Source organism: Eriocheir sinensis, chromosome 11 (assembly GCF_024679095.1).
Source record: "Eriocheir sinensis breed Jianghai 21 chromosome 11, ASM2467909v1, whole genome shotgun sequence".
Classification (NCBI taxonomy): domain Eukaryota; kingdom Metazoa; phylum Arthropoda; class Malacostraca; order Decapoda; family Varunidae; genus Eriocheir; species Eriocheir sinensis.
Window position 1 is genome coordinate 19130810 of NC_066519.1, and position 14171 is coordinate 19144980.

At 41.4% G+C, this 14171-nt stretch overlaps 1 protein-coding gene across 2 annotated transcripts in view; it reads left to right on the forward strand.

The window, feature by feature from the left end:
• Positions 1-14171, forward strand: part of LOC126997016 (CYFIP-related Rac1 interactor B-like) — a 37652-nt gene that overhangs the window by 9105 nt on the left and 14376 nt on the right. For both annotated transcript variants that reach the window (XM_050858050.1, XM_050858051.1), the window contains exons 2-3: positions 2958-3058; positions 3820-3941. In XM_050858050.1, coding sequence (XP_050714007.1) covers positions 2968-3058; positions 3820-3941 — 213 coding nt within the window. In that variant the 5' untranslated portion in view covers positions 2958-2967. The remainder of the gene's footprint in view (positions 1-2957; positions 3059-3819; positions 3942-14171) is intronic.

Consider the following 14171-nt stretch of genomic DNA (forward strand, 5'->3'; position numbering starts at 1 on the left):
TTTTAGTTTTTAATCAGTAGAAATAATGTTATAATTAGGAGGAAGAGGAAGACTGAGAGGAGGAGGAGGAAGAAGACTAAGAGGAGGAGGAGGAGGAAGAGGAAAAATGAGAGGAGGAGGAGGAGGAAAAGGGTAAAAAGTGTAACAAAGAAATAACGAAAATATATTAAAAGAAATTGGATCGTAAAAGGGGAAGGGGAAGAGAGAGAGAAAAACTGAAACCTCTGGAATATGACTCAGTAAGTGACACCCTCCTCCTCCTCCTCCTCCTCCTCTTTCTTATCCTGATCCTTTCTCACCTCTTTTCTTCCTCCTCCTCTTTTTTATCTTTTCCCTCCTCTTCCTCTTCTTCCTCCTCCTCTTTTTGTCACCTCAGCTGTCTTCTTTTTTCTTCTTCCTCTCCTCCTCCTCCTCCTCCTCCTCCTCATCATCATCATCATCATCATCATTATTAGTTTTCAGCAATGACTTATCTTCTGATCTCTCTCTCTCTCTCTCTCTCTCTCTCTCTCTCTCTCTCTCTCTCTCTCTCTCTCTCTCTCTCTCTCTCTCTCATTTTCCTTCCCCTTCGCCTTTCGTTTGTTTGTAAAGACCCATATTTTTAGAGAGAGAAGGGGGGTACAGTGATCACGGGAATGCGTCCACCTGTCTCCTCTTCCTCCTCCTCCTCCTGTTCCTCCTCCTCCTCCTCTTCCTCATTTATCACAGTCAGTCATCAGTTTCCATCACGTCTTCCTCCTCCCCTTCTTCCTCATCTTCTCCCTCCTCTTCCTCCTTTCCTTCCTCTTCCTGTTTTCTTTCTCCCTTTCACTCCTTCCTCTTGCCTCTTACTCTCCTCTTCCTTCTGTTAGTACGTCTTTCTTTCTTTACTCTCTTTCTCTGCATTGAACTTCCTCCTCCTCCTCCTCCTTTCCTTCCTCTTCCTGTTTTTTCTCTCCCTTTCACTCCTTCCTCTTGCCTCTTACTCTTCCTTCTGTTAGTTCGTCTTTCTTTCTTTACTCTCCTCCTCTGCATTGAACTTCCTCCTCCTCCTCTTCCTCCTTCCTCTTCATGCCTGTCAAGTTGCTTCCTATCATTCTTCCTTTTCTCCTCCCTCCCTCCCTCTTCCTTCCCTTCTGCAATCTCTATATTTATCTTCCTTTCCTTCCTCCCTGTCCCAATTTTCATCTATTTCCTCCGTCATACCTTACCTCCAGCTGCGATTCTTCCTCTTCCTCTTCTTTTTCTTCCTTCTTCTTCCTTCTCCTCTTTCTCCACTTCCTCATTTTCGTCATCTTTTTCTTTGTCATCCTCTACTTTTTTCTTCTTCCTCCTCCTCCTCCTCCTCCTCCTCTTTCATACCCTATCTCTCTGCTATTATTCTTCCCCTTGTTTTCTTCTTCCTCCTCCTCTTCCTCTTCCTTCATATTGCCAGGTGCTCTCTCTCTCTCTCTCTCTCTCTCTCTCTCTCTCTCTCTCTCTCTCTCTCTCTCTCTCTCTCTCTCAGGAAGTGACGCTTCCTCCGAGTAGCAAGAAAGTGCAACCACGTGCGCTCTCTCTCTCTCTCTCTCTCTCTCTCTCTCTCTCTCTCTCTCTCTCTCTCTCTCGTGCACGCTTTCCCTCCCTGAGCTTGCTTCCAATTTATTACGTTCATTTGGAGAGAGAGAGAGAGAGAGAGAGAGAGAGAGAGAGAGAGAGAGAGAGAGAGAGAGAGAGAAAGGGGGGGGTTGGAAGGGGTGTTAGATAAATTCTTACCCTCCTCCTCTTCTTCTTCCTCCTCCTCATCTTCTTCTTCCTCCTCCTCCTCCTCCTCCTCCTCCTCCTCCTCTTCCTCTTCTTCCTCCTCCTCCCTTGCCTTCCTGCTTTACCGCAATGTATTGATGATGATATTATTATTATTATTATTATTATTATTATTATTATTATTATTATTATTATTATTATTATCAAAGAGAGAGAGAGAGAGAGAGAGAGTTTTCCCATATCATTAGCTAAAAAAAAAAAAAAGCGAAAAAAATGTCACAGCCTTGAAACTAAATCCTGTGCTTGACCAGGTGACCGCAATCAGTGTGTGTGTGTGTGTGTGTGTGTGTGTGTGTGTGTGTGTTGCAGGTAATATATTAGTAAGCCAATTAGTGTCTTGCTCCAGCACTGCATAAAGTTGTGTTGCGCGTTTGTTGGCGGATAATCCAAGCTAGTTACCTATTTAGTGTTGCCTAATATTGTGTTGTGTGTGTTGCAGGTAATACTGTATAAATTGGGGACATATTGTTTTGCTGGTTTTGTGTTGCAGTGAAATAAGTTGACGTTTTTAGTGGTGTTACTTTGTGTTGGCTACCGTTGTGTGTGTTGCAGGTAATACAGTATAAATTGGGGACTATTGTTTTACTGGTTTTGTGTTGCAGTGAAATAAGTTGACAGTTTTAGTGGTGTTACTTTGTGTTGGCTTTTGTTGTGTGTGTGTGTGTGTGTGTGTGTGTGTGTGTGTGTGTGTGTGTGTGTGTGTGTTTCAGATGATATAGATTAAAACGAGGACTTATGTTGTGTTGTATGTGTGTTGACCTTTCTATACAGTGTTGGCTAATGTTGCGTAGTGTGTGTTTCAGGATGTATAGGTTAAAATAGGGACTTATACTGCTCTTGTGTTGCAGGTAGAATAACTCAACAGTGACCTCTATTTCGTGTTGTTGGGTTATTTAGTGTTGCATAATGTGTTGTGTGTGTGTGTGTGTTCCAGGTGGCGTAGGTTAACAGTGACATTTCCTACTGATATGTGTGTCAGGTAAAATAACTTAACACTGGCTTTTCTCTTCCTATTGAACTTGTGTTGATTAATGTTGTGTTGTGTTGTGTGTTTCAGGTGGTGTAGGTTAACAGACATTTCCTACTCGTGTGTGTCAGGTGAAATAACTTAACAATGGCTTCTTCCTATTGAATTATCTAGTGTTTAATGTTGCGTTGTGTTGTTTGTGCTTCAGGTGATGTAGGATGGGTAACCTGCTGAGACTGCTGGCGAGGGACGACGCAGGAAACAGTTGTTGCTCTCATCAGAAATATGACGTCTTCCTGGACTTTGAGAGTGAGTACACACACACACACACACACACACACACACACACACACACACACACACACACACAATCAGTCATCAGAAATACGTTGATTCCTAGAGTTTGAGCAAGCTACACACACACACACACACACACACACACACCGCATGCTTATTTATAGAGAAGGGAAGGGAGAGGCAGACAGATAGATAAATAGATATGCATTATCGTCACTGCACGCATAAACATCGACTTTTTATCCCTATTTTCACATATGCTTCACTTTATTTTCGGGGAGGGGTGAGTTACCGTTTTAATTCTGCTGAAAACTTTTTATTATATCTATTTTTGCATTTCACATTTTTTATATATGATTTCTACGGCTATTATTCGTGAGGGGCTACTATTCTGTTTACATTTCCTTATACATCTAAATTTACATATATATAATTTTACGTCTATGTTGAGGGGGCAATTCTATTTTTCACTTTATTTTTGAAGGGGTACGCTCCTAATTCCACATCTTTTTTTTTTTTTTTCACCTAATTTTGAATATTTGTTTTACTTCTAATTTTACATACTTTCTTTAGAAGAGGTACTTTTAATCTTACATATTTTTGAAGAGATACTATTTGAAGTTTACATCCATTCCTTACATTTGAATTTTACATATTTTCATTTTTTACATAATTTTCGTGGGTAGTACTATCATAACATTTTGCATCTTTTTTAAGGGGTGTTACTCTTCTAACTCCACACCTGACTTATCCTCGTATCTAACTTCCCCTAGACGCCGAGGCCAGCGAGGAGGAGCGGCTGCTGTACGAGGACGTGGCCGAGGTGCTGCGGGGTTCCCAGTCGGTCATCAGCGATCTCCAGCAGTACAAGGGCGCGGCCAAGGAGATTAGGGAGGTGAGTAATCGAGGCGAGGCGGATTGGAGGGTGTTAAAGAGGGTTGAGAAGGGTGTCATGAGCCGATGTGATTATTAAAAGGAATCTGAATATGATCTTGAGTTTTAGAGGTTTAAGAAAGAAAGGTATGTTAGAGTATATATTGAATAACTGTCAGGGGATAAGGAACTGGGTGAAGTTTAAAACCGATATAGAGGTTTGGAAGGTCTTATAGTGTTATGGAGACGATTGAAGAGTGTTAGGATAGGATATAAAGCATTGGAAGGTCTAACAGTGTGGTGCAGAAGGTTCAAGAGTGTTCAGATGGGATTTAAAGGATTGAAATATAAGTGTGATGGAGAGGGTTGAAGTGTTTGGATGAAATATAAAGGATTGAAAGATTTTATGTATGGTGCAAAGGGTTCAAAAGTTTAGGATGGGATATAGAGGATTGAAAGGTCTTATAAGTGTGCAGCAAAGGGTTTAATAGTTTCAGAATTGTATATAGACGATTGACAGATCTTATGAATGGGATGGAGAGGGTTCAAGAGTGTTAGGATGGAATATAGGGATTTGAAAGGTCTTACGGTGTGATGCAAAGGATTCACGAGTTTTAAAATGGGATATAGAGGATTGAAATGCAGTTAAGACACGAATGGGTAAATATATGACGTAAGGGATAAAGAATGCTAGAATATATCGTCACCCTCATAAAATAATCGCCTAAGTCATTTTCGAGAGATTTCCAGGTTTTTGTCTACATCAATTTTTCAACATGTGACGCCCATTTTTGTATAGTTGCCTTGGTCATTCAGGGTTTGAGTGTTCTAGAATTGGCCTTTTCATTCCTGCCTAAATCTTAAGCCAAATGTGATAATGACATTTCTTTTATGATTTCCTGTAAAGTAGAAAATAATGACTTAGGCGGTTTGTTTACCAAGGTGACGATATAGTGGGTAAAAGCTGTCTGAGGTATTTATAGTGGTTTAAAAATTGTTAGGAGCCGAAAGGTGTGAAAAACTTTAGTGTGACGCATGGGATTAAGAATATGTTGAGTATGAAGAGGCTTGAATCTGGCTGAAGTATGACGTTGAGGTTTAAAGGGCTCGTGGGGTGCGTGTGTTAGAAAATAAATTATGAGAGATAAGATAAGGAGCTCAGGAAGAATGAAGAAGTAATGTTGAAATATGATGCACGTTTTGAAGCTGCTGGTAGTTTTTTTTTTTTTTTTTTTTTATAACTGAGCTTGGAATAAATTTTTAGAGTAAAGGAGACAGCTCAAGGGGGAACAAAAATAAAGAGGCCCTCCAATGAAGTCTAAGTTAAGAGGAGGAGGAAAGGAAGAAGGAAGAAAAGGAGGAAGGAGGGACAGAGAAGGAATGGGAAAAAAGGAAGGAAGGAGGAAAAGGAGGGACAGAGAAGGATTGGGAAAAAAGGAAGGAAGGAGGAAAAGGAGGGACAGAGAAGGAATGGGAAAAAAAGGAAGAAGGGATGGAATGATAAAGGGAAGGAAATATAGAGGGATAAATCATAAAAGTAAGGAGAGGAAGAAGAAAGGAAGAGACGGAAGAAGGAAAAACAGAGAAAGGAGGAGAAATAGATTGGAAAAAACTGATGGAGAAAAGAGAAAAAATAAGTTAAAATAAAAAGGCTCTCCAATGAAGTTAATTAGATAGACGTGTTTAAGGAGTTATTTAGAGACTGTGTGAAGATATATAGTGGTGGTGGGTACACGTTAATGGTGGTGCTGGCGGTGATGGTGGTGGTGGTGGTGATGATGGAGGTGGTAGAGGGGTGGGGGGTAAGAAGAGGGATGAGCTGCCGTGTGTGTGTGTGTGTGTGTGTGTGTGTGTGTGATATACTATGCATGTGTGTATTTGTGTATGTCAGTTTGTGTGCAGGGTGCCATCGCTCTCTCTCTCTCTCTCTCTCTCTCTCTCTCTCTCTCTCTCTCTCTCTCTCTCTCTCTCTCTCTCTCTCTCTCTCTCTCTCTCTCTCTCTCTCTCTCTCTCTCTCTCTCTCTCTCTCTCTCTCTCTCTCTCTCTCTCTCTCTCTCTCTCTCTCTCTCTCTCTCTCTCTCTCTCTCTCTCTCTCTCTCTCTCTCTCTCTCTTTCTTTCTCTCTCTCTCTCTCTCTCTCTCTCTCTCTCTCTCTCTCTCTCTCTCTCTCTCTCTCTCTCTCTCTCTCTCTCTCTCTCTCTCTCTCTCTCTCTCTCTCTTTCTCTCTCTCTCCATTTATTGTCCCTATTCAATCTTCCCTTCGTGTGTGTGTGTGTGTGTGTGTGTGTGTGTGTGTGTGTGTAGGAATGCCGCATCAAATGAATGAATAGACTGGGTTGTTAAAGTCACTAGAGAGAGAGAGAGAGAGAGAGAGAGAGAGAGAGAGATTTGCATACATACATAGTTTACTTTGATCTATTTTATGTTGTTGTCCGTGTACGTATCTGTGTATGCATGTATGAAGGTATGTATGTGTTTGATATATACACACGTCTGTCTGTCTATATATAATAATGATAACAAACAGTATATTATTTAAGTACCGAAGTCATTGCACTCGTTAGGATGAAACCAAAACAAACAACACAAACAAATACACACAAAAAAAGGGGAGAGAGAAAGGGGGGAGGGTTGATGAGGGGTTGAATGGGTCGTTTAAAGGGAGGAGGAACGTGGTGGCAATGGGTGATGGGTGTTTCGGGAGGATCATATACCACCTCAAGGCCCAGTGTGACGGACATGACAACAGAGGCTGCGCGCAGCTTTAGTCCATGCCCTTAAACTTCACCTTCAGTCTATGCCCTTAACTTCACTCAATCTATGCCCTTAACTTCACCTTCAGTCTATGCCCTTAACTTCACTTTCAATCTGTGCCCTCACCTTCACCTTTCGATCGGCGGCATCAGAGCTGGATTAGTTTTCTGGGAAGGATTTAAATCCTCTCTATTACTGTTTGCTTTTATGGGATCAGTACTGAGCGGGCTTTTCTCTGTGTGTGTAATTCGCCACGGCCTGATCACGAGTTGGACTCGCTTTCGCCAGCAGGTGCCCTCACGACGTGAGCAAGTGCTCATTTAGTCGATCTCTGGGTACTGCCAGGACCTCACACACCACACACCCCATCCCCCTTGCTCAAGGGGGGACAGTAACCACTTCTAGTCAACGGAAAGAATCCGGCCTGAGCGGGGCTCGAACCTCCGCCTGTTTGGCCGTGAAGCCTTGCAGCGCGGCGCTCTAACCCACTGAGCTACCTGTGTGTGTGTGTGTTTTGTTTTTGCCCTTTAGCTGTTTACTGTAAAAAAAAAAAAAAATCCGTAAGTCCATGGGTCGTGTGTCATCAGGGTAGTGGCAGGGGCGGGAGGGTTGAGTGCTTTTTCTTAAATTCCGTATTCTCTCTCAAACGCTTTCGGGTCTTATAACAAACATTTCTAAAGGCCACGAATGAGATTAAACAAATTTCCATGAGTGTCTCTTTCGTGTATATACTGCAGAAGAAGCCTTGTTAACCTACCACACACCACTAGGCTCATGGAGATACCTAAGGAAATGATGTTACCTCCTCGACGAAAACCTAATCAAACGTGTGCGTGTGAGCCCCGAAATGTTTGAGGAGATAAGCCTTGGACACACACACACACACACACACACACACTGTCCGTCAGCCCTATTGTCACTCTATCACATAAATTAAGTTCTAATTTTAAACTGCGGTACATTCATACATACGTTTAGGTTAAGGGGGGGAGGGGGAGCCAGCCTGGTCATCCTTTGATTATCGCCCCTGTGGCACCCCAAGGGACCTTATGACCTAACATTGCCCAACGGGAGAACTGAGCTGTCTGGCTGTATGTATATATGAATGTATGCATGTATGTATGAATGTATGTGTCTAGACTACACGTGTGCACATAAAAGAATACTTACACATGGGGAAAAACAGTCACCCACGTACGGGAAATCCTGTGTGTGTGTGTGTGTGTGTGACGTCACTTTAATATATTTTAAGCTTAAAGGGGAAACGCCGTGCTCTATACATAAAGTGGGGGGAGGGGGCCTATTGATTGCGCGTGTGTGTATGTGTGTGTGTGTGTGTGTGTGTGTGTGTGTGTACTAAAAATGACCGCTTGGGAAATCCACTTTTTTCAAACCCAAAAGGTCCCTGCAAACGTTTTCTCTCTCTCTCTCTCTCTCTCTCTCTCTCTCTCTCTCTCTCTCTCTCTCTCTCTCTCTCTCTCTCGTTTGGTCACACACACATATAAACACAAAGAAAAACACCGAACAAAGCCTCATAGCGCAAACACAAACACAGATCACATCATTAAATATCCCAAACTTAAACATAAGAAGAAAAAAAACGAAGAAAATATACGATAATGAGATTTTTCAAAGTACGAGAGTTTTCCCCGAATTGCATCATCCTTTTGGCAACCTCGAGGGGCGTGAGGCGAGGCTGGGCTGTCATTGGGCGGCCGGGGTGATGACGTAGCGGGAAGAAGGGATGTGATTGGCTAGCTGGGTCCGGCGAGATATTACCTTATATGGGCAAAGAAAGACACGTGCTGGAAGTGGTGGTGATGGTGGTGGTGGTGTTATGCTTTTGGTGATGATGATGCTGGTGGTGATAGTGGTAATGGTGATGCTGGTGAGATGTTCTGGTGTTGATAGGGGTGATGATGGTGGTGGTGGTATGCTTTCGGTGATGATGGTGGTGATGAAGATGGTGTTGGTGATGGTGATAGTGGTGATGTTGGTTGTGGTTATTTTCCTTCTACTACTATTACCCTCTCTCTCTCTCTCTCTCTCTCTCTCTCTCTCTCTCTCTCTCTCTCTCTCTCTCTCTCTCTCTCTCGGCGTGGTGGTGGGGTCAGAAAATATGGAGAAGAGAAAAAGGATAAAATATATTTGTTTTATCATCTGAAAGGTAGATGGAGTGTTTGTCTTCTATTTCTTCCTCCTCTTCTACCTTGTCTTCCTTTCCTCCTTTATTTTCTTCTTCTGCCTTGTCTTCCTTTCCTTCTTTATTTTCTTCTTCCTTGTCTTCATTTTCTTCTTTATTTCTTCTACTTTGTCTTCCTTTCGTTCTTTATTTACTTCTTCTACCTTGTATTCCTTTACTTCTTCTTTAGTTTCTTCTTCTTATCTACCTTGTATTCCTTTCCTTCTTTAGTTTCTTCTTATCTACCTTGTATTCCTTTCCTTCTTCCTTATTTTCTTCTTCTACCTTGTCTTCCATTTCTTCTTCCTAATCTCTCCCATGTTCATTTTATTTATACTCCCAATTCTCCTCTTTTTTTCCTCTTCTTCCTCTTTCCTTTTTGTATCTTGCCTCCTCCTCCTCTTCCTTCTATCCTGCATTTCGTACTACCTTCCTTTTTTTCCCTCTTCTTTCTTCTTCTTCTTCTTCTTCTTCTTCTTCTTCTTCTTCTTCTTCTTCTTTACCCTGCCTTCCTTATCTTCATCTTCATTTAATTTCTTCTCATCACTTTTCTTCTTTTATCTGTTTTTAATTATCTTCCCTCTTCCTCCTCCTCCTCCTCCCTTACCCTCTGCGTCCTCCTTGAATTTCCCTGATTTTTCGGTTTCTCTCTCTCTCTCTCTCTCTCTCTCTCTCTCTCTCTCTCTCTCTCTCTCTCTCTCTCTCTCTCGAAAAATATTGATACATACATCTTCTCTGCGTCCGTGTGTGTGTGTGTGTGTGTGTGTGTGTGTGTGTGTGTGTGTGTGTGTGTGTACCTCACAACCTTTCAGTTCTTGGGGAAGTCTCGTGTACACATAAAAAAAGTACACACACACACACACACACACACACACACACACAGACTCACTCACCTTTATGTACACACGGACTAAAGGTGAAAGAAGAGTCGTGAAGGAAGATCGTGTGCGTTTTTAAAATCATGTGCGTTTAAAATCTTACACATACACAGAAAAAAGATAAGTATGTAGGTTTTTATGTATGTGTGTGTGTGTGTGTGTGTGTGTGTGTGTGTGTGTGTGTGTGTTAAATGTTTGTGTGTATGTATGTATGTATGAAAGCTTACTTACATGACGGAATATCTACACACACACACACACACACACACACAGATACACTTACAAAAGAATGTCATGTACGTTTCGGTTAAGCGTACACACACACAGACACACAAACAGGAAGTTAGACTTGATAAACATTGTGTACGTATTTTTCACGCACATGGGACTAATCAACCGCTACGCACATGAAGTTTACACGCACACAGACGCACACACATGAGATCACCATTAAAAAAAAACAATAGTAATAATAATAATAATGATAATAATATGTTGCGCATGATCCGGGCAGAGAGAGAGAGAGAGAGAGAGAGAGTCCACTTTGCTAAATATTGACTCATTAACGAACTAAATCAATAACCAGTTATCACTTTTCTCTCTTCCTCTCCTCCTCCTCCTCCTCCTCTTCCATCTCCTCCTCCTCCCTCCTCCTCCTCTTTCGAGACGTCTTCGCATCCGTAACCAGATATCAGAGAGAGAGAGAGAGAGAGATGCGCAAAGTCGCAAACCTCTGGCCTCCCCCCCCCCCTCTCTCTCTCTCTCTCTCTCTCTCTCTCTCTCTCTCTCTCTCTCTCGTGTTACATCAATCCTTGCAACATCGGAAAGGAGGGAAAGAGAGACAAAGGAAAAATAAAAGGTAATATAAATGTCGAATAATGATAATATTTGCTCACCTTTGCAATGACGTGAAACTCGGGTGAAAATATTATGACTGTGTGTGTGTGTGTGTGTGTGTGTGTGTGTGTGTGTGTGTGTGTGTGACAGGTAGGAGGGAGGAGAAGAATGGGAGATGGACAGCCACTCATGATGTGTGTGTGTTTGACAGGAAGTGTAGAGGTCACAGTTTTAAGGGGGAGGGGGGAATGTAATGATGTTGGGATACAGAACACACACACACACACACACACACACACACACACACACACACACACATTTATCACACAGACATACACAGGAAAGCACTTTAATGCGTGTTTTTTTTTTTTTGATTTTTTTTTTAAACTCCATCACCACCACAAGTTAATTTAATACAAACTCATTTACCATTATTATATTTTACCTTCACATCCCTTCACTTACTCAATAACAAGTCTTGATCCAATCACTTATGTATCAGTCACGCGTATAATTGTTAGCGCCACGTATGTCTGCCTTCTATATATATTTCCTCTCTGTCATGTTTTATTAATCTGTCAAGTTTGTCTTCATTTATGTTTTTCCTTGTCTTGTTAGTCTATCCATCTTGTCTTCACTTCTGTCTATTTTGCTTTCTATTCTCTCTTCTGTCTTATCTTTTCTTGTTTACTATATCTGTCTTCTCTTTTCTTCCGTCTACCCTTTCTTATGACCGTTCTTTCTATCTATCCCTATTCTATCCCTACATCAGCTCATCCATTCTCCCTTTTGTTATGTCTGTTCTATTATCTGTATGCCTTTCTGTGTTAATATCTTGTCCTATTTACTTATTTCTCTTCTCTTTTCTTCTGTCTACCCTTTCTTATGTCCGTTCTTTCTATCCCTACATCAGTTCTTCCATTTTCCCTTTTGTTCTATTCTGTGATTTGTATGCCGTTTTCGTATCCTCTCCTTTTCCCTCATTTATCTTCTCTTTTTCCCCTGTCTACCATTCTCTGTGCCTCCCGTCTTTCTAGTCTACCATATAAGCCTATTCAACTGGTGTTTTCTCCCGTATATTCTGTTATCTGTATGACCTGCCTTCCTTCCTGTCCCATTAACCTATTTATCTCGTTTCTTCTCCTGTTTACAATGTTCTTCTTGGCCTTTCTTTCTACATAACTTACCCATCTACTGATTCATCTTGCCTTTATTTCCGTCTATTGTGCTTTCTCTATGCTCTTCTGTCAGAACTTCTATCTATCCTTGCTTTCATTACTTTCTATTTTTCTCTATATATATATCATTCTGTTTTCTTTGCCTTCCCCTTGAATCCATTTATCTTACCTTCATTTTTGTCTATCATGCTCTCTCTATACATATTTCAGTTTTCCTATTCTTTCCCATCTATCCACTAACCTTATTTACATTTCTTTCTCTATCCTGTTTTGTATACATCGTTTTGTTTTCGTTTTTATCTTGCCCCATCAATCTATTCTTGCTTTCATTTCTCCCTTGCCTATTCTCTAAAAAGTCCATCTATCCTTTCCATCCATTCCCTTCATGTGTGTCTTCATCTCTGCCTATCCTTCTCTTTATACATCCTTTTGTTTTCCTTCCTATCCTGCCTCCTCAATCTATTATCCGTATTTTCATTTCTCTCAAGCCTACTCTCTCCTAATGTCCTTCTATCCTCCTTTCTATCCCTTCCCTTCATGTGTGTCTTCATCTCTGCCTATCCTTCTCTTTATACATCCTTCTGTTTTTCTTCTTGTTCTGCCCCATCAATCTATTCTCCTTGTTTCATTTCTCCCTAGCCTATTCTCTAATTGTCCCTCTATCTTCCTTTCTATCCCTTTCTTTCAACCTATCCATGGGTCCTACCTCACGACGTCCTTCAGTCATCCTTTCCATCCCTTCCCTTTAACCTATCCACATGTTCTACCCCAGCAAGTCCCTCAGTCATCCTTTCCATCCCTTCCCTTTAACCTATCCACATGTTCTACCCCAGCAAGTCCCTCAGTCATCCTTTCCATCCCTTCACTTCAAACTATCCACGTGTCTTAGCTCACCACCTCCTATACATATCCTTTCGTCCCTCCTACCCCATCCTGGAAATCTCATATCTACCCGTTTCCTACATATCCGGTGACTCTCTCTTTGCCCTCTCTTAAGACTTAGTAATCTGTCTTTTTTCTCTGTTCTATCTGACTCTGACTCTCATTCTTCTTTCTTTTTTGCGTCTGTGTTCTTTTATAAATGTTTTCGTCTCTCGTTTTCCTTTGTATCTCTTCCCGTTTTCTGTTTTCCCTGTCTTGTTTTTTTTCCGTTTATCTTTTTTCCTCGTCTTTGTCCTGTGTTGTCATTTTAATTGTCTTCATTTTTATTATTTTTCCCTGTCTTATTTCTTCTGTATCTATTTTCGTCCTGTTTTGTGTTGCTGTTGGCGTTTCCTTTCTTTCTATTTCCGTTTTATCTTTCTCTGTATTTCTTCTCGTCTTTGTCTTTCTTCGTCTTATACTCTCGATCTCTTCCATCAAATCTTCCCTTTTTCTATCATATTTCTTCAGTTTGTTCTTATTATCTGTCTCATTGCCTTATTTAACTTCATCTCTTTCCTTTCTTATCTTCCCTCATTTCTTTCTTTCGCGTCTGTCTTACGAAATTTATCCGTTTTATTATACTCCCTGTCCCGTCCAATCATCATTTTTATCCCCTATTCCCCCAGTCCTTTCTTCCCGTACGGTCATAACTAGTTCTCAATCCTGCCCTATCTTCACTATTTTCCCATTTTCCTTCTAGTATCTCTTCTCTTTACCCTTACGTCACCTTATCCCTTTCTCTAACTTGCTCTGTCCCATCATATTCCCATCCAGTCTACCTTCTATTCCTTCAGTTCTTTCTTCCTTTATGTTACTTCACCTTCTACAACTTGCTCTCTGTCCTATCCTGTCTCCTCGTCTTCTGTTACGAAATTTATCCGTTTTATTATACTCCCTGTCCCGTCCAATCATCCTTTTTATCCCCTATTCCCTCAGTCCTTTCTTCCCGTACGTTCATAACTAGTTTTCTCAATCCTGCCCTATCTTCACTATTTTCCCATTTTCCTTCTTGTATCTCTTCTCTCTACCCTTACGTCACCTTATCCCTTTCTCTGACTTGCTCTGTCCCATCGTATTCCCATCCAGTCTACCTTCTATTCCTTCAGTTCTTTCTTCCTTTATGTTACTTCACCTTCTACAACTTGCTCTCTGTCCTATCCTGTCTCCTCGTCTTCTGTTACGGAATTTATTCGTTTTATTATACTCCCTGTCCTGTCCAATCATCCTTTTTATCCCCTATTTCCCCAGTCCTTTCTTCCCGTACGTTCGTAACTAGCTGTCTATCCTGCCCTATCTTCACTATTTTCCCATTTTCCTTCTAGTATCTCTTCTCTCTACCCTTACGTCACCTTATCCCTTTCTCTAACTTGCTCTGTCCCATCATATTCCCATCCAGTCTACCTTCTATTCCTTCACGTCTTTCTTCTCATATGTTACTTCACCTTCTACAACTTGCTCTCTGTCCTCTCCTGTCTCCTCGTCTTCTGTTACGGAATTTAT